General features: G+C 41.8%; 1 protein-coding gene across 1 annotated transcript in view; it reads right to left on the reverse strand.

The window, feature by feature from the left end:
* The window catches only part of galnt14 (UDP-N-acetyl-alpha-D-galactosamine:polypeptide N-acetylgalactosaminyltransferase 14 (GalNAc-T14)), a 230,055-nt gene extending 217,160 nt beyond the window's left edge, over positions 1 to 12,895 (reverse strand). The window contains exon 1 of the mRNA XM_075459231.1: positions 12,500 to 12,895. Coding sequence (XP_075315346.1) covers positions 12,500 to 12,667 — 168 coding nt within the window. The 5' untranslated portion in view covers positions 12,668 to 12,895. The remainder of the gene's footprint in view (positions 1 to 12,499) is intronic.
* Positions 12,896 to 23,142: the final 10,247 nt, after the last annotated feature.

Below are 23,142 nucleotides of genomic sequence, written 5' to 3' on the forward strand. Positions count from 1 at the left end.
ATAACGACATGAAACTGACCAGGAATCGGACATCTTCCAAATATAAAGTTTAATGGAGACATTTACAGCCTGAAGCATTTAATTTATTTTCCTTTTTGATTTGTATCTAATAGTAAAATTAAAATTCCTTCTTTACATCTCGGTGTCTGCAGTCTTTATCGTGCACTAACCCCAACTCACGGGGGAATACTAGCTAATGGGCGATTCGTGTTAAAGTATCGGTGAAATGAAGGAGTTTAGAGGCTGCATTGGCTTTGCACCGTTCACTCCCGTTCTCGCTCTTCAAGGAGCTAAGTAGCGTCCAAACGACTCCGAGTGACACCAAAATGTTATCAATGAGTAAACGAACAGCTAGAAATAAGGTCCAGGTTTAAAAAAAAAAAACAGAACTTTCCCTTTAAGCCCTGATATAAACACCTTTAGCTGTGATAACCAGCTGTCACTTACTCCCAAAACCAATCTGAGGGAACCAGATTTCTTGTTTACATGATACTTGATGATGAGTCATCCATCCACATGGGGTCGCGGTGGAAATATAGAGAAGCCCAGACATCCCTGTTCCCCTGCTACTTCCTCCAGCTCATCCTGGGTGACCGCGAGGCGTTCCCAGGCCAATCGAGAGACACAGAATGTGTTCGAAACCGCATACTACTCCTACTACTCATACTAACTTTTTGAGTTAGTATGCAAGTTTGAGTAAGCGAGAAGTTCCCGGATGCATACTAGATTCTCTGAAATGTTGGGTATGCATCATGAGGTTACTACTCGTACTCAAACTACCCAAGATGCAACGTAACGTGACGTCGCCGATCGTCATTTCCTGTCAAAACGGCAGTTTCAAGCTAGCTACAACGAGGGTAGGTTCACTTCCTGTTTTCAAAACAAAAGCACCAATTGTATCGTAATGGCTTTCCCTATGATAAAAGGCAACGGGTATTTTATTTTGGTGAAAATAACCGGAAGTGCGTTGCTCACTGCGGCTAGCTTTAGTAGCGCCGAATTCATGGGAACAAAATTGTAAACAGCCGGTATTTTGTCAGGTTTTCAACACGTTGGGGATCTAAACGACTACTTTCTCACCTGAAAATGTTTCAAATGTTGCTAAAGTTTACAGAGTTTAGAGCTTAAGGGAAATCAGCTTCAGGCCGGCTGATTTCAGCTCGGGCAGGAGCGAAATGCATTGTGGGTAAACGCTCTGCATACTGTCTGATCGATGAGTATGCAGTATGGAAGTATGTAGTATGCGGTTTCGAACACAGCCACAGTGTGGCTCAAGTAGACACTTATATGACACATATAATATATATATATATATATATAGATAAATACATATAAATAAAATCACCATGAGTGGGATTTCAGCACGAGTTGATTTACTGACATTGTCCCGCTAAGCCTGTACGACACTATAACGAACACCAGAGTTATCACCTTCTTTCCATCTTTCCTGCCCGTGTTTATCTGGCTGTATAAGAGACAAACACACACACGGCATACTTGGATAATTTTGCTGTCAAAGATGCTTGATTGTGCCGCATCCCCAACCTCGAAAAATCCCATTTATGCTGATTCTTGCTGGTTGTTTTTCTGTGTCATTTATAATAGAGGAAGGAAGGAGGAAGCAAACAAATAAAATGAAAAAAAGCAACACCCTCTCTTTCTTGTGCTTTTCTCAGAACATCCTTGTTTGTGCAGGAAGGACATAGTGATAGCAAATTGGCTGCCTGTGTGTATTATCAGAGCAACTGTTCATTTAGCAGAAATCACTGCCTTTCAAAAACACCTCGCCAACTTATCTGTAATTCCCTAAATGCAGACTTCTCTTCCAACATTTAAGCGTACCTACTGTGGTAGTCTTTGACCCCTGACCCTCAAATTGCCCTGAACTCCTGCACTACACCTCTATGGAGACCAGAAATTAATAATAAACGGCAAGGAACACTGCGGAAAACCTTTCAAAAGTGATATTTTTGAGAAAAATACAAAGTTGGTCGGCTGGAAAGTTAGTTGCTTCATTACAGACTAAAATCAGGCGAGTATATGTCCTCAAGGTGAGTAATGAGTGATGTCAAACAGGAGTGTGTAGCGGGGACAGAACGGAGGTGATCAATTAAACACAAAACAGGCGAGCAGGAAACACAGCGAGCGAGAGATAAAAAAAACAACCCAAACTGAATGATAAGACAGTTTTAGACTAAACTAAACCAGGACAGTTTGAATGTGTCAGCTCGTTATGCAGCAAGGCATCAATCAGCTGTTTATTACACTGACTGTACAAAATACTTAAACATGTAGAAAAAGGGGAAAATTCTGCCCAAATACCGACGTTTAATATAATAATTTTAGGCCTGGGCGAGTTAACTCGTTATTATCGTGTTAACTTGTTCATTATTTAACGCAGATAAATATTTTATCGCGCATTAACGCAGGTTTTATTATTGTAAAAGTGTGTTGCTAACAGGCTTTTATTTTGTAAAAGTCTGTTGCTCACAGGCTTTTATTTTGTAAAAGTCTGTTGCTGTCTGGTGTGGAACCGGAAAAGAAAGTAATCGGCGGATCCACCAAACATGGAGAAGGGTACGGAACTTTTACTCGGCCATTTTCATGTTAAAGTTCTTCCAGACGGCGGAGTCGACAGAACCAAAGTCATCTGTAAACACTGCCAAGTTGAATTGTCTTCTCAGCGTAGTAGTTCCAGTCTAAAATATCACTTAAAGGCAAAACACACAACTGATAGCAGCAAGTCATTCAAGGAAACAGACAGTGGAGCGAGGCTTCTACATAAAAACTACAGAAAGATGCTGATGTTAAAAGTGTGTTTGCACAACAAATGTTATGGCACTTTCATTCATATGGCAGCACATTTAAAATAAAGCTAAATGCTAAAAGCTATACACTACTTTTGGATTCATTTTTGGATTTTGCGTACAAATGCGATTAATCGTGATTAATCAGGGAAATCGTGATTAATTAGATTAAAACTTTTAATCATTGCACAGCCCTAAATAATTTAAATTAAAGGGAAAATCATTTCTAAAAACATGGAAATCTACATTAGTTTTAAAACAACAGTTTCTAATAAAAAAAAGCCTTTGTGTGAAGAAATAACGGATTAAAAAGACTTTTAGCCTGTTAAACAATTATCAACTCGATGATTTTTCAGTGCAACAAAGCTGTGTTGTGTGCAAAAATTCCTTGCTTTTTCAGAGCAAAGTCAGTGCAACTCCCATCAGCTGCTGTTATCCTGACTCCAACAAGCTGAATATCAGATTATAAGCAGCTAAATCTTGTAGAAACACAGTATCTTCAGCCCATCTTATCCTCCAGGTCCATGTATACACAGTGCAGTTGTTATGCTGTTATAAGGAAACTCTAAAAACTTTGGTGTTATGCCTCACTTCATGCACTGTGTCTGACTGAAGCCAGCAGGATCAGTAATAACCACCGTCTGAATGACTCGACTGAACGCCGTCGCTCTAATAGTAATAAAGCCGTTAATGTTACACCTCACGCGCCGCCTCGCTCATGCGGACATTAAAAACCGGGGAAATGTCGCCCCTTTAAAATGACCTGATGATAACGATTTAACCCCAAATAAAACGACAGAGTTAAACACAAGAAGGTCGTAACGGGATTGATAGAAAAAGAATGATAAAATGGTTGCATCTGGCAGCTTATTGGTCATTTCTCTGGTTGCATGAAGAGCCAAACTGTCAGGTGACTCCTGCCATTTAACAGCAGCTTAGGTTTGTTTCCCCACATGATGAGGCTCCTGGTGCTACAGGCCAGTTTAGTTAGCCAACCTGTGGGCCCCACTGCTCTGAGAGCCTCATATAAAACATTATTGCTATTATTCCCTCCCTGGGAGCTGGTTACAGCTGCTCTGAAAACTCATTTCCCTCTTCTCTTGTCCATGTGAATACCTCCTGATAGGGAGAGGAAAGGAGAAAGGAACAATAACCGCATTTCATATGGGGAAATGAATAATTTCAACTGCGTGTGTGCATCCAGTTTGTGTATGCGTGTAATTTAGTGCAGCGCAGGACAGCGTGTGTGTGCATTGTGTCATTGTGGAGGGAATGGGCATTGTGACAAACAAGGCCAGTGCCGTGATTGGAGCATCGATCTTGTTTCCATTCAAAACGACAGAGAAAGACTGAGACACGAGTCAGAAACGGAAAACATTCTGTTTGCAGTTAAGAAAAAGATCGTTCAGGGAAGTTTAGGGGCGAATATTTAGCAGAATTCATCTGACTTCATCTGTATTAAAGAGCGCAGCTCATATGTGACATTTTCAAAGGGTTTTTGGCCTGTTTTTATTTTAACTTGACAAGATTTTCTCCATTTTTGTCTGTTGATTTGCTCAAAAAGCTAGAAAAGAAAAGGCATTTCTCTGCTGAATCTTCTCTTTATTGAGATTATATGTTGTACAGCAGCGAATATTGATTACTTTCCATGACTTTTTTTTTTTTATAAAGTCAGCTTTTTGTGTGGTGATTCCAAACAGAATTGGACTTTTTTTCCCCCATTGCGACAAACAGGAAGGAAAAGAATAATAAAATTAAATAATAATTAGGCCCAGTTTGGAGAGTTTCTGCATTTTAATTGCAAAAAAAAAAATTTATGCATTTTGATTTAAGATATTTCACATAAAACGTACTAATAAAGTTAATGTAAAAATGCAAAATGACCAACATTATAAGACAGAATACACGTAAATCTGCTTGAATATAATAAAAAGATAATTTTAGGCACCGAAAGCTCAACTGAATTTAAACATAGAGACCTTTAAGTTTGTTTTGAGTGCTGTTGGTGCTGATTGTTCGCACATGTGGTCACTGCAACATGACACTTATCATTTATTTATGCTTCTTTACTTCCCTCAAATCAAATATGTTACATAATTGAGCTTATTGGGATGTTTGTAAATAATTACGCAACAAAAGCGCCTCGGGAGAAACTGAAAGATGTCTGAGCAGCTAACTTTGACAAAGGCTGTGTGTCACCCAGAGGTGCCAGAGTGTGTTAGTTAAACAGCGCACAGATAAACCAAACCAACACCGGAGCGGTTTGGTGTCAGCTGTCACATACACTGGAATAAATCAAAGTCTTATCAAGTATATTTGTCTCATTTCTAGTCAAAATATCTCATTACACTTAATATAAGACACAGCTACCTAACAAGTACCATTTCAGCCAGATATAGGGACTTGTTTTAAGACAATACATCTGGAATATCTTGTTAAATGAAAAAGTCTTGAAAACAAATTGTTTTGAGTCACATATCATATGAAACAAGCTTTTTTTTTACATTTGAAGAGGTTTTTAAGCTAATTTCAAGATCACTTTTATCTCAAAAGTCCTAAATATCACATTTTATTTCAAGAAATTTTGACAAGCTGATTTTCACTAGTTCCATTGGCAGATTTTTTTTGCTTATTTCAAGCAAAAACGTCTTGTATTTGTTGTTTTTTTACTTAGTTTTGGAGGGGCATTTTTTTCCAGTGTAAGGCGACAGCACTAACAATCTGTGTGGATGGTTTCAGTGGTAATTGTCTCATCATTTAAAGAGAGCATCTCCCACAAAATGGCCCACAGAAAGGCAGAGTATCCTTCAGTGTGCAACCAACAAACACCGTTTCCTCTCATGTTTGGACTTCAGAAGGTAAAATCTCAATGAAGACCCCCTGCCAACCTGCCTGAGACCACTTCAAAGGCTTTCCAAAAACAAAGTGTGTGCATCTGTATGCGTGTGTGTGTGTGTGTGTGTGTGTGTGTGTGCCATCCTGCTTCTGTGCAAGACACGCCATTTTCCTTGTGTACACATGCAGATGAGGATGTGATCATGCATACTGCATAAACATTTCTGGGTGTGTAGGTGTGTGTGTGTGTGTGTGTGTGTGTGTGTGTGTAGGCAAATACAACAGGAGTAACCCTCCTCGTACATGAAGGAGTCATGCTAGGTAAACATGAGTGCCGGTTAAAACAGTGAGGACTGCATTAACATTTGGAGCTCTGCTGACAGAAGCGACGTACACCCTCCGTCCTGCGTTACATTCACACATCAATACGCCGCAGACATTCAAAGCCGAGGCAAAACAGGAGCTCGCTGAATGTTTCAGAGAATAAACCTGAGGATGGTTTAGCCTCAGGAGGCTTCTGACCCTCCGTGCATTTACACACCTCCACACAGCCACACATTACATTTACATGCACACCCCAAATTACCATGAAATCAGACCACTAACGTGCGAAAGAGCCCAGGTGAACAGCTTTTAATTACATGCAAACATGGAATAAATAACACGGTTCTCCACTTTCTTTTAGCCAAGATGCAAATACGATTCATTATCCCAAATGTAAAAGTTTTTCCTGTGTTTCAACTCCCTGAACTTTGCTTTGTGTTTGATTTTCCTGTCATAGTGCCAAAAACCCAGAAGCTCCTGCTTCAGGGGGGAAGTTCCCATAAATCAGGAAATATCACGGTGACGTTTCCAGGGCTGAACGTAAAGCCAGAGGTCTGACGAGTCAGAACCAAGCTGCAATACTGCTGAACCTTTGAAAAAGTAACCAAGATGCCAAAAGTTATTTTTATTTCGAGGATGAGAAGGAAATCTATTGGTCGTTAATGCCATTTTAAAGAGATCAGAGTGTCAACAAAACAATTTTTGTCCATTAATTCCAACAAGCAAACCTACAAACCACTCAGTGTCGAGTATAAGGAGGTGTTTTACGGTTCTTTGCTGTGAAACTAAACCTTACGGCATCAGAACCTCTGTTTGGACCTTCAGTGTGAAAACACTGAGGAAAAACTACAAAGAGACATCAAATTATTCCAAGCCTCTAAGATTAGATCTGAGATTTTAGCCCTTTTTCATTTAAAAAAAATGTGCTCCAATTGCACATTTTTTTGGGCCAATCTAAAATTTTTGATGGTTCTAAAGACACGACTGGCTGATTCCAATTATTTTTGTTTTAATATGTGCTTCTGGATAGACTGGATGCCCCCATATATGCCCAACAGTACAACTCCTTAATCTTTTTCTCATTTTTTCCTCCTGTCAAAATATAAAAGTGCATCAAAGAAGTGCTTTATTTCTACTTTTTGGTAATTAAAAACTTAGGTTGCAGGTAATAAAAATAGAGGAATGCAACAAGTTCCCTTCAGTGTTGTTGTTAATGAATGTACGCAGGTCCAGTTCAGTCACAGTAAATATTAAATTGCACAAACAAAAGCATCTCATCTCATTACTTTTGTTTTCATACATTTGATGGGAAATGATTTTAATTGTTGTACTTCTTTCTAACATCTAGTTCAACCAAAATCCAGTCCATTAGATTGTGACAGTCATAACAAGATGTGATGATGAAACATAACTAAATAAATCCTAAGTAAATACAAACATGGGTTAAAATGAAACAGACAGTGCAGACGGAGCGGGTTCAGAGCAGCGAGTTATTCTGTTTCAAGGTGTCGGCTGTGAGAACAAATCTTGGTGAACAGCATTCATAGATTTGCATTAAAACAGCTGGTGAATTTGTCCTTTAAAGTTTTACTTTTGTACTTAAAGTATGTGTTTACGTTTTAAAAAGTTTAAATCAGAGGTTCTATTTCAATCCAAGTCGTTTCTTTATGTTGTGGGCTGCATGTGGACAATTTACCTGCTGACACACTGTAAAGTTTTCAGGTTTCAGACCGACGCCCCTTTGTTAAACTGAGTTCAGCAGATTTTCTGTTAGTAAGACGTTACCGCTTTCATGGTCATCCTGTTCAACTTGTGTTTGGATAGTAAACAGTCTTATCTCAGGCAGACTGCTCACGGTGATGTTCATGCAAGACCGTCTGTACCTGCTAACAAATCCAGCAGGTTTACACCGGGGATTAAGTATCTGGCATGAGTATTAACTGGGATGCATGAAAGCATGTGTCCTGACTTGAAAATGATGCATCCAGTTCCAAGACAAGCCCACACAGGGCCCTGGTTTTCTTCCTCTCCTACTCTTCATAGGTTAAATTGCTTGAATCCGTCTCTATCTCTTCAACTGAACTAGTTTAACTATTTAATATTTCATATTAGATCCTAAAACACAGAAAAACAAGGAAGCACATAAGATGTCCGAGATGAAAAGTGCAGTCAGGTTTCTATTCACCAGAGGCGCAAAGCTCGAGTGAGAATCTGTGAATCCGACACGTTTCCTTTGACTGCTTGGAAGGAAATAAACCGGATGAATTTGTTTCCAGTGGTTCCAGTGGCAGAGAGACCGGGAATGACTTCAATCTTTAGAAGGTCTGGATCAGTCCCGTGAGTTCAACTGGAAGCTCAGACCAGACACAGAGGCGAGGCGCGTCATTTTAATCTTTTCCAGTTCGATGGTGATTACCAAAGTGGCTTCCAGCACATGAAATCTTCTTCAAAGCAGGGAAAAACTATGGTGTTGTTCTATGGTGTTATTTTCATTTCAAGTCGCACACAAAATTCAAATGTGTGTCTCCAGAAACAAATCAAGAGTTAAAGTGTTCCTGTCAGTTTTAAGTTGTGCCATCAGAGTCGGTCTTTTGGTTAATTTATTCTGAACGTTCTCCACCCCAACCTTAACCTCTGCTCTTAGCTAAATGTTAGCTAAATTTTAGCTAAATGCTAACAATTCAGATCCGACTCCACACACAATTCCTATCGAGCTTCAATCTGAGACGGTTCACCAACTTTGTCTGATGAACCGTTGCTTTTCTACACAAAACAAAACAATTTCCCACCAAAGTGTCGTCATCTCACCGCCTGAATTGTGAAACTACTATGCGTTGATCGTGTGGACGGATGTTTCAATTCCACCATTTCCAGTAAGAATGGGCTGGATGTGTTGTAAAAATGTTCCATGTTGCCACTGTGGGACATTCTGCTAAAAGAAGAGGACTGTTAACTACAGATGAACCACTGGCTTCCATTGGGCGTCGGTGGTACACTGGAAAAAATCTAAATCTTACCAAGTATATTTGTCTCATTGAGTATCTCATTACACTTAATATAAGACACAACTGCCTAACAAGCACCATTTCAGCCAGATATAGGGACTTGTTTGAAGACAATACATCTGGAATATCTTGTTAAGTGAAAAAGTCTTGAAAACATCTTGTTTTGAGTCATATTTCACATGAAACAAGCTTTTTTTTTTACATTTGAAGAGGTTTTTAAGTTAATTTCAAGATCACTTTTAACTCAAAAGTCCTAAATATCACATCTTCTTTCAAGAAATCTTGACAAGCCGATTTGCACTAGTTCCATTGGCAGATTTTTTTGCTTATTTCAAGCAAAAACGTCTTGTATTTGTTGATCTTTTACTTATTTTTGGAGGGGCATTTTTTCCAGTGTACAGTTGACAGTGTAAAGCAGGACAGTAGTGGAGCTTTAGAGCTCAGGATATTAAATGTAATTACATTTTTTTTATGAAGGATTAATCCCAAAGGGAAATTAATAATTCATTCATTTCATATATGAGATATCAAAACGCAGATTATTCTGAAACATCTCTAGCTTCAGCTCCAAAACCACTGCAATGCAATACGTCACACATATTTTCACCCAGATGCACGGGTATAAACACACCCTGCTGCTACAGAAAACACACATCTGCGTACCGAAAGCTTCCGCTCACTGCCTGGTGTGCATTTACAGCTCGCTCATGGAACCAATACTCATATCAAGCCAGAAGAAGCGCAATGTCACTTCCTATTCTGCTCGCTTTCCCCCGCCGCCATCAGCGAGGACCTGGGGAGGTCAGAGGTCACAGTCAGCTGGTCATTACAGAACGTAAATAGATATAAATGAGGGTTTCAGGAGACTACAGGAAACGCACGGAGCTGATAAGAGTCACAGATTACACGCAGCTCTCTGCAGCCGTGGTGCGTTTCTGTTGCATCTGCTAAAACACTTTTTACTCAGACACAGACTGCAGAGGCTCTGCGTGCGCTGCATCTTCCACACGGAAAAGTGCATTCATCATTAAAATGGTCTCATCTAAAAAAAAAAATCTAAAAAAATAAAAATCCTCCCTCTGAGTTCCCTGGAATTGCTCATTAAATCCATGCCTGGAAAGTACAGTGAACTGAATATAGAGCACAGCACCTCATAAATAAAGCATTCCTGATCTGAGTGCAAATATTTTCATCTTTTAAATTAGCGGCAACATAACGCACAAGTGACTTATCCCCGAGCTTCATTTCCACAGTAACACCGAGATTAAAGTCTTCAGAATGACCAAAAGAAGAAAAGATTAAAGTCTTCAGAATGACCAAAAGAAGAAAAGAAAAACAGATACAGCTTCTTTACGTCAGCACCAAACAATCACAGTGTATCAACATCTGGAACATCAAAATCAACGCTTTTGTATTCACCTTATATTCACTCAAGTCCTCTTCGCTCAATATTCTCTCAGATATTTCTTAAAAACGTAGGCACAGAATATCGACGCTGTGTGAATGCGTGTGCGGGTGTGTCAGTATAACACAATAAAGAGAGGCAGGATCAATACATTTATCCCACCGGCCACAGTGAACACACTGCGGGTGTTTTGCATAACAGACTTCCTGCAGTGCACGGACATGAAGTGTCCAACTCAAAAAGGAACCGTCACAACTCGATCATTAACTTTAACGGTGATAAGAGCCCTGATTGTTGGACTTTGGAGTATTTCTTGAGCCAAAGTATAAGAACTGAATGTTGTATTGCACCCGATTGTTGTAGCAAAAAGTCCTGAGCCACTCCTCATTTCTGTATCTCCAGGAAAACATTCAGGAACATCAATAAAGATGCAGATTATTAGAGAAAAACAGAGTTAGTTCAGTTCTGAGCAGCTTTAAAGTGAATATCTGCTCTGAGCTCCTTTCTCCTCCAGCACAGCCTGAACCCTCTCAGACGAGCTTTCTGTCCTTTCTTTAAGGAGTCTTCAGGAATAGTTCTCCAGGCTTCTTGAAGGACATCCCAAAGCTCTTCTTTGGATGTGGGCTGCCTTTTGTTGCGTTCTCTGCCAACATGATCCCACACTGCTTCAGTAATGTTGAGCTCCGGGCTCTGGGGAGGATTCATCCCTCCATCAGACCTGCTGCCACTGATTTTCAGCCCACTTCTTGTGTCCTTTGGCACAGCTCAGCCTTTTCTCCCTGTTTCCCTTCCTTAAGAACGGCTTCCTGACAGCCACCCTTCCATGGAGCCCATTTCTGATGAGGCTTGGGCCAACAGCAGATGGATCAGCTGAAGGTCCAGATGCATCTCTCAGCTCCTGTGTCAGGTCTTTGCTGGATGTTTTCCTCTTTCTTAAGGACATCACTTTCAGATCCTGTTCATCTGCTGTAGATAGTTCTTTAGGCCTGACACTTCTTCTTCTGTCCTCCACTTGTCCAGTTTCCTCAAATGTTTTAAGGACACACTGCACACCATGCTGAGATATGCCAAGTTTTCAGCTAACAGCTCTTTGGGAATCACCTTGTTGCTGCAGAAATCCTGTTTTCTGTCTGTCACACTGTGTTATCTTTGCTGTTTTTCACACATGCAGCTAAAGAAATGGGAACAAATGATGTGTCTCTGTGACAGGCTGCTGGGAACAAAGTAAATATGAAATTTTAAACAGCTTATTTGAGCTCAGTTGTCTGTTAGGTGTAGACACAACACTGTTTCATCTCTTGAGTAAAGTGCTTCTTTTATACTCGGATGATTCATAGGTCAGAGTTAAGTGGTTTAAAAAGATTCCTCTAAAAAATGGTCAGGCACAGGGACTGGACAGAAACATTAAGGAAAAAGCAGCGACTGTCAAAACTAAGCGAAACCTTCAGAAAGCCTGAATAACTATTGCTGAAGATCCCTTTAAAAGATTACGAGAAAGTCTGGAGGAAAATAAAAAGATATGAAGGAGAGGGTCGAGATGTTTTCTCTTTCATGCTCAATGATACTGAAGATAAAACCGAACTAAATGAAGCCTTTATGTTACCACAGTGTAAATAGCCTCAATGTTTATTTGAGTTGTCTGAAAGTAACACATGAAGCAGAAATCTGGCACTTATTGTGATGTCTGGTTAAATATGATGCTTAAATTTACGTGAACGCATTTTTTTTTACACATTTTCAGCTCTTTACCGTAAAGAATTCCCCATAATCTAACAGAACAGATGGTCTCCAATCATTTCAACTCATTATTAGTTACACCTGGGCAATAAAATACACGCAACCTTGCATCAACTTTCCCGTTACTGAACTTTATTAAGTCAAATATACCAATTTACTTGCATTTAATCAAATTAAATGCCCGTTTCTATCTGGTTCAGGAGATATCTACAAGAATATGCCATCCAAGCAATATTCCAAGTGTTAATTGGGGAGGAAACTGTGTGAGACTCCTGTGAACTCCACGGACACAGTGGAAGTGTTCAGGGATATTTCACAGGTTTCCCTTTCAGACTGTTGTTATTTAAAGTCTGTCTCACACAGCAGATGTGGTGCTGTCACTTCACCTGGTTGTTCGCCGGCTCTCCGCCTCCCGCTGCGCCTCCACCACCTCCTCCAGCTCCGGTCCCGAGCTCCGGGAACTTCCTGCGGCTCAGCACCAGCAGGTAAACCAGCGCTCCCAGCCACACCAGGACCGCCACGGCCACCGCCAGCCTCCGACAGAGACGCTTCATTTTCCGGTCAGGAGGAGCCGGCGGCGCCCGCAGCCCCGGTGCTGTCAGAATCCCATTTTTTATGGACGCGAGAAAGCAAACACAACAACCTGACTAACACAAGTCCGTCCGGTCCCGCTGACTGTGAGACACCGACAGCGGAGCGCGCGCTCTCCCGTGCGCTCTCAACTCTCAGGCTCGAGCGCGTCTGAGACACGCCTGACAGCCGTGAAGCGCGTGTGCACCAAGTGTGTGCGCCAGTATGTGAGCGAGAGTCGGTGTGTTTCGCTGAGGTAGTCCTGGACCCTCCTGAAGGTTTGAATGGGAGAGTGTGCAGCTCCACCTGCCGACATCCACAACTACTCCAACTCCAACCGGAAAACTGCACAGAAACCGGGCAGAAACAGGGCAGAAACCGGGCAGAAACAGGGCAGAAACCGGGCAGAAACCGGGCAGAAACAGGGCAGAAACCGGGCAGAAACAGGGCAGAAACAGGGCAGAAACCGGGCAGAAAGAAACCGGGCAGAAACAGGGCAGAAACCGGGCAGAAACAGGGCAGAAACCGGGCAGAAACCTGGCAGAAACAGGGCAGAAACCGGGCAGAAACCGGGCAGAAACATGGCAGAAACCGGGCAGAAACCGGGCAGAAACCGGGCAGAAACAGGGCAGAAACCGGGCAGAAACCGGGCAGAAACAGGGCAGAAACAGGGCAGAAACCGGGCAGAAACAGGGCAGAAACCGGGCAGAAACCTGGCAGAAACCGGGCAGAAACCTGGCAGAAACAGGGCAGAAACCTGGCAGAAACCGGGCAGAAAGAAACCGGGCAGAAACAGGGCAGAAACCTGGCAGAAACAGGGCAGAAACCTGGCAGAAACAGGGCAGAAACAGGGCAGAAACCGGGCAGAAACCGGGCAGAAACAGGGCAGAAACAGGGCAGAAACAGGGCAGAAACCGAGCAGAAACATGGCAGAAACAGGGCAGAAACCGGGCAGAAACCGAGCAGAAACATGGCAGAAACAGGGCAGAAACAGGGCAGAAACCGGGCAGAAACAGGGCAGAAACCGAGCAGAAACATGGCAGAAACAGGGCAGAAACCGGGCAGAAACCGAGCAGAAACATGGCAGAAACAGGGCAGAAACCGGGCAGAAACCGAGCAGAAACATGGCAGAAACAGGGCAGAAACAGGGCAGAAACCGGGCAGAAACATGGCAGAAACAGGGCAGAAACCGGGCAGAAACCAGGCAGAAACCGGGCAGAAACCAAACAATAAAACAAACAAAAGAACAATAACAAACAACAATAACAAACAAAAGAACAAAGAAAACCTGCTACTCTCTCCTTTTTTTCCCTATTAAAAAACCATCGGCCCACCCAGGTGCATGCTGGTACTCCAGGTGCCCAGTGTGACCCAATTACCAAAAATATTCTAAACAAATAACTAACAAAGAATATTAGCAAAAAATCTAATCTAAATAAAGCACTGAAATTAATCAAATAAAGTTACTCATAATTACCAAATTCAATTTACAACTAGAACCAAAAACAAAAACTAACTTTACAAATAGCTCCTACAAAGACGGAAGTTAAATATAAAGTGACCAGTGAAGTTCAGAAGTGCCATCACTGAGAGCTGTTGTACAGCCTGAGGAACTAAAGAGTTTTTGAGTCTGTTGGTGGAGCAGGATTGAGACAGCAGTCTGCCACTGAACAAACCTGACTCCGAATATTATGGGGAAGCCATCACCATGAAAAAAAAATCAAGAAAAACATCAGCAGATTATCCAAAAATCCGTGCAATCCTTTGCTGAAGGCACCAACATTTTTTGACAAAAAGTTAAATATCAGCTGTGAGCACAACTGAAATAAAGTACCACAATGATACAATGGATGTTAAATCAAGAGTTAATTTTCAGTCAAGTTGTACTTGATGTTCAAAGAAGTGCTTTTTACCTGTTAAGCCACTTAACACTGGCCTATTATTGGTTCAAGCATGAAAATGTCACATAAATTATGAATCAACCAATTGAGAACCAATTCTAAATCATATATTTAGGCACTTTGGAACCAGCAGCCTTTTCACAATGTAATTTGTTCCCATTTCTTTAGTTGCATCTATGAAAAAAACACCATAGAAAATAGGATTTTAGCTCCAACAAGGTGATTCCCAAAGAGCTGTTAGCTGAAAACTTGGCATATCTCAGCATGGTGTGCAGCGTGTCCTTGAAACATCCATCCATCCATTTTCTATACATGCTTAATCCGTCGGCTGGGTCGCGGGGGGTCTGGAGCCTATCCCATCAGGTGAGAGTCCTTAAAACATTTGAGTAAAATAAGAAGTTGAAGACCTAAAAAGTATCTACAACATCCAAAGAAGAGCTTTGGGATGTCCTTCAAGAAGCCTGGAGAACTATTCCTGAAGACTCCTTAAAGAAAGGACAGAAAGCTCGTCTGAGAGGGTTCAGGCTGTGCTGGAGGAGAAAGGAGCTCAGAGCAGATATTCCCTTTAAAGCTCGTTAGAATTGTTCAAACTCTGTTTTTTCCTTATATTCTGGATTGATTGCCCATTATTTAATAAATCAGGTCACATATTTCTCTTTCTCCTGGTTATATATAAAGAAAATAATGGTTTACACACAGAAAGGTAACTTTAGTCAGTAGCCACTGGTTTCTATTCAGTTTAACATCAATATCACAGAAGAATGGGATGGATGTGAGGTCACAGCGAGCGTTAACTTTAACTTTAACTTTAACTTTTTTGTTGTGAGAATGAGCCTCGGAAACACAGCGAAGAGCAGAGGTGGAGAAAAGATGTGAGAAGAAAAGAGGGAGCAACACCACCAGCTCAACACCAGCGAGGCCTTATGACTGCAGGGTTGTGACACCACAGTATTAGCGTCTGTTCCCAGAAATCCACGGCGGCAGATTTCTAAACATGGTGACACAAATACACAAGCAGAGGAGGTGAGGAAGTTAGGAATGAATAAAAAGAGTGACTGAAGGTGAGATATGAGGAATAAGCTGTGGAGAGAACAGGAAGCGTTTCATCTCTTATTGCAGTCACAAGTTGACAAAAAAAAAACCTAATCCCACATTTTATTTAAATAAATTATCAGAGATCCCACTTGGCACATAGTTCCATCTTAGATGCCATGAATAAAACATGTGGAACAAAAATAAAAATGATCTCAGTTATGTCAGACGTGAACCCAAGGAGAAAGCACATCTTTACTATCTTGTTGCACCATCTAGTGTTTGTGTCGAGCACCCGTTTCTGGTGTTTGTAATCCCAGGAAAAACCTGTAAAACCGGCTGAAACAGAACAAACACGTCATGGCACTGACCTGATAAATGGAAACTAAATTAAATTAACTGTATAAAATTCACACAGTCTCCCGTTTTTATACCAAAAGTAGTGTTTTTGATGTTTTTTCATGCAGGACCACCCATAAAGCACATCAAATCCAAGTGTTTTTACGCTCTGTGCTCTGATAGAGCTGGAGTTACATCCATTAACTGCTCGAGCCTGTAACTACAGCAACATTCATGGATGGCATTACTCTGTTTCCCTCTGGCTGTGTTGGACAACGCTTTCCAATTAGCATTTTTAAGATAATTAGGCGAGTGTGTACACAGGGGGGTTGAGAGTGAGCTGCCAACTGGCTTTGCAGACAGTTAAAATCCTGTTTTTTGCTGTTCGTCTCAGAGCCAGCTGGTGAAACATTACAGTCAAACGCTTGTTTCAATAAAGAAAATGTGAGCCGTGTCCACTCTTACGGCTCCGAGTGCAGCATCCTCAGAGAACAAGCCTCGATGTCGAGTTCCCATCGATGCCGACTGGAGCTGGAGTCGATTATAGCTGCGACTGCTTCTTTGTTATTTGTGGGGAGACCGAATGTGGGTTAGTTTGGAATCAAATTTGGGCAAAAAAAAAGGAAAAAGAGGCGACGAAAAAGTCATTTCAAGTGAAAATTATGACGGTCATGACAACAAAAGGTAAAAATCAACAGAAGCCAGATGTTAACAGGTATTAGCTGCTTTTTTTCACCAGTATAAAAAGGGTGTCTTTGAAACTTTAAACAAATCAAGGCTGCAAAGGCTGGTAACTATCAGTATTAGTTCTAATTCAGACATTTTGTCCAGTTTGATTCAGATGAGTGGCTCATCGAACACATGTTTTCTGAAGGTCTGACCACAGATTCGGCAACAGGTGGATGTAGAAAATCCCCAGTCAGTGTATTTTCCCCCTCAAATCATTTTGGTGTCGTTACCTTCATTTATAAATTTGCTCCTTTTGATAAATGTGCCGTCTCAGTCGATGATGACTTGGTTTAGATACTCATCTTCAAAGATGTGTACTTTTGTTCAGTTTCTTTTCCTCGTATCACTACAGTTCAGACTTCCTGTCCAACGGTGGCTCCAAAAAGATGGAGATGGCAACAGTGAAACTGGAAATTAAAATATACATCATCAAGTATTCTAACTGGTGGAGAACACTTGGATCCCAACTCTGCATATCAGAGATGTTGCGGTTCTGTTGGCTTCTGAAAGTCAGCTCTTCCTAATCCGAGGCCATCGCTGTTCCATCTGGGTCAGAGATGAGTCTCAAGCAGAGGAGTTAGAGTAACCTCGGGATCTTGTTCACAAGCAATGGCAAGTTGGAGCGAGGGATGGACCACGGATTGGGGCTTCGTCGACAGTGATGAGGGTCGCTGCTCCGGTCCGTTGTGGTGCTTGGTTGATTGCTTGCTTGGTTGATTGCTTGGTTACTTGCTTGCTTGGTTGGTTGCTTGCTTGGTTGGTTGCTTGCTTGCTTGGTTGCTTGCTTGGTTGGTGGGTTGCTTGCTTGCTTGGTGGGTTGCTTGGTTGCTTGCTTGCTTGGTTGCTTGCTTGGTTGGTGGGTTGCTTGGTTGCTTGCTTGCTTGGTTGATTGCTTGGTTACTTGCTTGCTTGGTTGCTTGCTTGCTTGGTTGCTTGCTTGCTTGCTTGGTTGCTTGCTTGGTTGGTGGGTTGCTTGCTTGCTTGCTTGGTTGGTTGGTTGGTTACTTGGTTGGTTGCTTGGTTGGTTGCTTGCTTGCTTGGTGGGTTGCTTGCTTGGTTGGTTGGTTGCTTGGTTGCTTGCTTGCTTGGTTGGTGGGTTGCTTGCTTGCTTGCTTGCTTGCTTGGTTGGTTACTTGGTTGGTTACTTGGTTGGTTACTTGGTTGGTTGCTTGGTTGGTTGGTTGGTGGGTTGCTTGGTTGGTTGGTTGCTTGCTTGGTTGGTGGGTTGCTTGCTTGCTAGGTTTGTTACTTGATTGGTTACTTGGTTGGTTGCTTGGTTGGTTGGTGGGTTGCTTGCTTGCTAGGTTTGTTACTTGGTTGGTTACTTGGTTGGTTGCTTGGTTGGTTGGTTGGTGGGTTGCTTGCTTGGTTGGTTGCTTGCTTGGTTGGTGGGTTGCTTGCTTGCTAGGTTTGTTACTTGGTTGGTTGCTTGGTTGGTTGGTGGGTTGCTTGCTTGCTAGGTTTGTTACTTGGTTGCTTGGTGGGTTGCGTGCTTGCTAGGTTTGTTACTTGGTTGGTTGCTTGGTTGGTTGGTGGGTTGTTTGCTTGCTAGGTTTGTTACTTGGTTGGTTGCTTGGTTGGTTACTTGCTTGGTTGCTTGCTTGGTTGCTTGCTTGCTAGGTTTCTTACTTGGTTGCTTGCTTGGATTAACCTTAGTTTGGGGTCCGGCTGGAAAAAATGACAAGTTTACATGAAAAGCTGCAGCTTTAATAAGGAATGGACTCATCATGCCAGCCTTTACTGACCTAAACCAGTCTGCCTCACATGTAATGAAATATTACTGGTTTAGAAGAATACAATCTCCTGTGTTATCATTACAGAAAACAGACTTTTTTCAAAGAGTCATACCCTGAACATTCAGAGACCCGTTGCAGCAAACTTGCAGCCTTAAAGACCGAATATTCCCCCACCAGAGCCACGATTAATCAAACTCAAAGTGAACTAGAGAGAACAGCAGGTGCATCTCTTCAGGCTGTTAGGAGTCTCACAAAATACAAAAAAAAGCCTACCTCACTCATAGATAAGCACTGTGTGCGAGGTAAGTTTGTTACATCTTTTCCCTTCCTACGCTGTGTGAATTCCTTCAGATTTTGGGGGCTGGATGCTAGTTGATGATCAGGGATCTACAGTAAGAAAATGTGCTGACAGGACAAGAAGTGTTTGAATATTTGTAAAGTGAACACTGATTTCTAAAACCAATCAGCTCTGATGACTCAGCTGAACAGTCCAACTGATGGAGGTAAGTGGATAAATCCCCACAGTGGCAACGATGTATGAAAAGAATAAATGTATTTGTAAGATTCTGTTGTCACTCCAGCTGTACGTACTGTAAACCTAGCTGGTTTAGACTCACTAATAATGCATGTTTTTGGATTGTGGGACAAAAAGCTGGAAGAAACATGCAAACTCCACTCAGAAAGAACCCGACTGAGAATGGAACTGGGATTCTTCTTCTTTTTCTTGTGAGGAAACAGCAAAAAACTAAATGAACAATCAAGGAAGTGAAAGATTTTCACTATTTTACTCTGATTAAATAACCAAACTCGCCGTAGAATAAGTTATTTTCTGCCAACAGAAGTTTCATAAAGCTCTGAGAAATCTGTAGGCCTGTAGCTTTAACGTTATCAAGTTTATACAAGTGATGATATCTGTGTGTGCAGTAATGCAAACAGGCAGCATCAGTTCCCACAGGAGAATTTAAAAGCCCGTTTCAAGCTTCTGTCTCTCCTTCGGATTGTTTTTGTGATTAAATTCTTAAAATACTTTCTTTTTTAAAAAGGTTAGGCCAAGTTATCATGCATTTAAATGGAGTCCATCTCTAAATGCAAACTTAATTTAGCTAATTAAGTTGCCCATTTGACCCGACCATCAATAAGAAGCTCGACTGCTTGTTGCCATGGAACTGTGGAGGTTTTCTAACTATTCTATGCTTCTAACTTTAGTAAAGTTTCCAAGTTGATTTAAAGATTAAAAAAAAGAAAAGAATAAAACAATTCAAACACGTACCTGACCTCAAATCAATCCCATTAAAACTGCATATTTTAATGACTTTGTTAGAGTCAGTTTATAACGATAAATAGTCTGGAAATTCTGGATGTTTCCCCTGTGAGACAGTTCATTACCAAACTGTATATCCAGACGCTTAAGAGGTTAGTATTCATGCTTTAGAAGGTGCATTAGTTCCTTTGGAACTGACATGTTTAACATCTGGAAAGGAACCATCAATGCTGTACAGGTTTTAGAGTAACATCTGCTCTTTATCAGGAAGCTTAACAAGACACTCAGTGGGGTCACATGGCACTGAAAGGATTGGATTAAGGGCTAAATTACAATAAGATTGAGTTAAGTGCATGTAGACACCTTAATCTGACAAGAAATTTGATCAGATCGAGTTACTTGCAATCAGATTAAGACCCCGAGATAACTCTGTTGAAAGTCAAATTAAACCTGCTTGTAGACGCTGAGGCACGTGGTGAATTAGACTTTGCTCGAGATTTTTTTTCTGGTGGTCGTGACCACCAAGTCAAAGGAGACGATATTCCTGTTGTTGTCGAAAGAAACAAACAACGCGATGGAGAATGCTCCGTTGGCCATCGAGTTTGTGCAACAAGCAGCTCATCACAGCCCAAATGTAGAGGGACGTAGCTTCATCTGGCTCTGCGTTCTCCATCTTTCTCCAATGCCTGAGTTTGTTGTTGTTGTTGGTGGTGAAGAGGTCAACAGGAAGTGGCTCTATTAGCAACAGCTGGAATGGGTACAGCGCCACCTATCATACCGGGGTATGACACGCTTTGTGCCTCTGATCCCATTCATTCACCGCCATATATCCAAGGAGAATTACCCTCGCTCAGCTCATTCTGATTGTAATTTAGCTAATAATCCGATCCTTTCGGTGCCATGTGACCCCACTGAGTGTTAAACCACATACTGCATCTATACCAGCAGCATGGCTTCATAGCAGGAGTCCGGGTGCTGGACTGATCTGCCTCCAGATGTTTCACCAGCTGAAAACATTTGTAGCATCATGAAACACAAAATGCAACAAACCCAGGAGCAGCTCGAATTCTATTTCAGACAAAAACGGGACAACATTCCTCTCCCAAAGGTCCAGCAGCTGGTCTCCTCAGTCCCAGATGTTTACAGATGTTGTTAAAAGGAGAGGGGGGAACATGGACCCTTCCTAAAATGTGAAATACTGGTTTATGCATAACGTTTTTACATAGATCATAATATAAAGCTCATGATTAGAAATATTTTCTACCCCTGTATCCCATCAAATTCTGATAAACAAACACGCAAACACACACGTCACGTCCTCTAATCCAGTTTATTTTCCTCGGCAGAAAATGGAACACGATAAAATGAAAAGAAAACAAAAAAAAGGGACAGAATTATGTTCTTGCTTTATACATTTAACTAAATATGCCACTCTATGCTAGGGTGTAAGTAACTCAAACTGATATAAGGTTAAATAATTTTTTCTTTAAAAGGTACAGAAAGATATTCATTTTTTGTTTCTCATTAGCACTCAAAAAAAAAAAAAAAAAAAAAGAAACATGTGAAAATAGGAACCAGCCACGACGCTTCTCCGAACTCGGCTCAGGCTTCGCTGTGTTCTCACTGGAGAAGCCGGGAGGAGTGAAGGAGAGAAGAAACAATAACCTGTGCATGAGGATTAGCATAGTAAAGTGGTGTTCTACAGGCTTTCAACCCAAATCAACTTTTAATCAAGTTCCTTTGCAAAAGAAGACGCTCTGCGAGGAAGTCTAGTGCTTCGCATTTCTCACTTCTCCAAATTGAAAAACAGTTCAGCATCATTCAGTCGCACTTCCTTTAGTGCTGCCAAGTACATTTTTAAAGGAGATTCTGCACCTGTTTTCAACAGATCAAAACTTCTAATTCGAATGTGTGCACGTGTGCCGAATGCCCAAATTAAGTAATGAGAAAAATGTCAACTTCTGCAATGTCACAAAGAAAAACGCTGGTAGAACAGAGGAGAAGAGATGCTGAGGAGTAACTGAACGACACGCACGGCACAAAGTCCAAAGCAGTCAGACTGAAGGCTGAGTCGGGCGGGGTCGGAAAGCACGGCCACGAAACGGAGCCATGAAGGGGGGGTCATTTCTGCAGCCGAAACCAGAGCGCGGAGGCAGTTTGAATCTGTGATGCCAACAGGTAAACTAATCTGCTCGGGTCTGAGCTTACGCCTAAACAAACCTCAAAAAGGTTATTCTCAAGGCAACCAATCACGGTTGGTTACTCTGCTAAAGTGGCATGGACCTGATTGCACTTCCGCCGTTAAATGTTAACCAGCTTCAGGTAAATTCTTCTATCGTTAAAGCGAATCCTCTCGCGATGACATCACAGATTTAAACTAAAACTCTCTGATTCAGTGAAAGCTGACGAGCCAAAAAAAGTGGCATCCTGTGAGGCGACAATCAGAAACGGTTATCATATTCCAAGAAGAGCAAACTCAAATTTTCAAAAAAATAAGGGAAAGGAAATAAATTATAGAACCGTTTAAAGGGTCGTTAGATTTTTACCGACTCACAACTGATGAACTTCAGGTTTTAACTGATACATGATGTTTTGGCGAAGAACTCTTCAGCTGTTTTCCCCCCCTTGATGCATTAAGAACAACAGTACCACTCAATAAACTGAAAAAGGGGGAGGGACAGTGGGAGAAGAGGATCTGCTACACAGAGGATTTATCCGAGTGTCCGTTAGTGTTTCTTTCTTTTTTTGTTTTTCGATCATCGCTTCGTCAAACAGTCCGTGTGGGCAGAGGCAGGGATTTGCTGTATTGTCCTCCACGACACCGTGGTTAAGCAGTAAAAACGGAGCTAAATCACCATGATGGGCACTCGAAAAAAAGAAAAGGACAAAGAAAATTAACTGTGACAGCGTCTTTGGACTGCCTCGCATTAACCAGATGACATGCTGAAACCTGCACAGGTACGCTGCTGCTGGAACCATGCGGAGGCGGCACACCGTCAGGGATGCTGCGCACGGAGCCAAACGATGGTGGAAGATAAAAGAAGAAGAGGAAGGTGGGGTTACAGGTTTGATACTCCAACCCCGTGATGGCGACCTGAGGAGTGGCCGTGGGATAGAGCTGGACCCCTCACCCGTGACCAAGTAATGAAAAAAACCCAAAAACAAAAAAGAAAGAAGAACAAAACAACTCTCTGTCAAACAAGTTCAGCTGAACGCTCAAACAGTTCATCATCCATAACTTCCTGTGATGAAACAACCAAAAGAACCGTGAGCGAAGAGGAGGAAACCATGGCGAGATACAGCAGAGCTGTGCGTGATTTTATGCCTGACTGGATCCGTCTCTGCGTCCTTCCTCTGAAAATGGCGGTGGGGTTAAGGCTGTGTGTGAACATGCGATACTGAATGTGGCTCCACAGAACAGCCACCGGCCCCCGGCGGCCCCGAGGGGCCTCGTCCAGAGC

The sequence above is a fragment of the Odontesthes bonariensis genome, chromosome 24 (assembly GCF_027942865.1).
Source record: "Odontesthes bonariensis isolate fOdoBon6 chromosome 24, fOdoBon6.hap1, whole genome shotgun sequence".
NCBI classification, from domain to species: Eukaryota; Metazoa; Chordata; class Actinopteri; order Atheriniformes; family Atherinopsidae; genus Odontesthes; species Odontesthes bonariensis.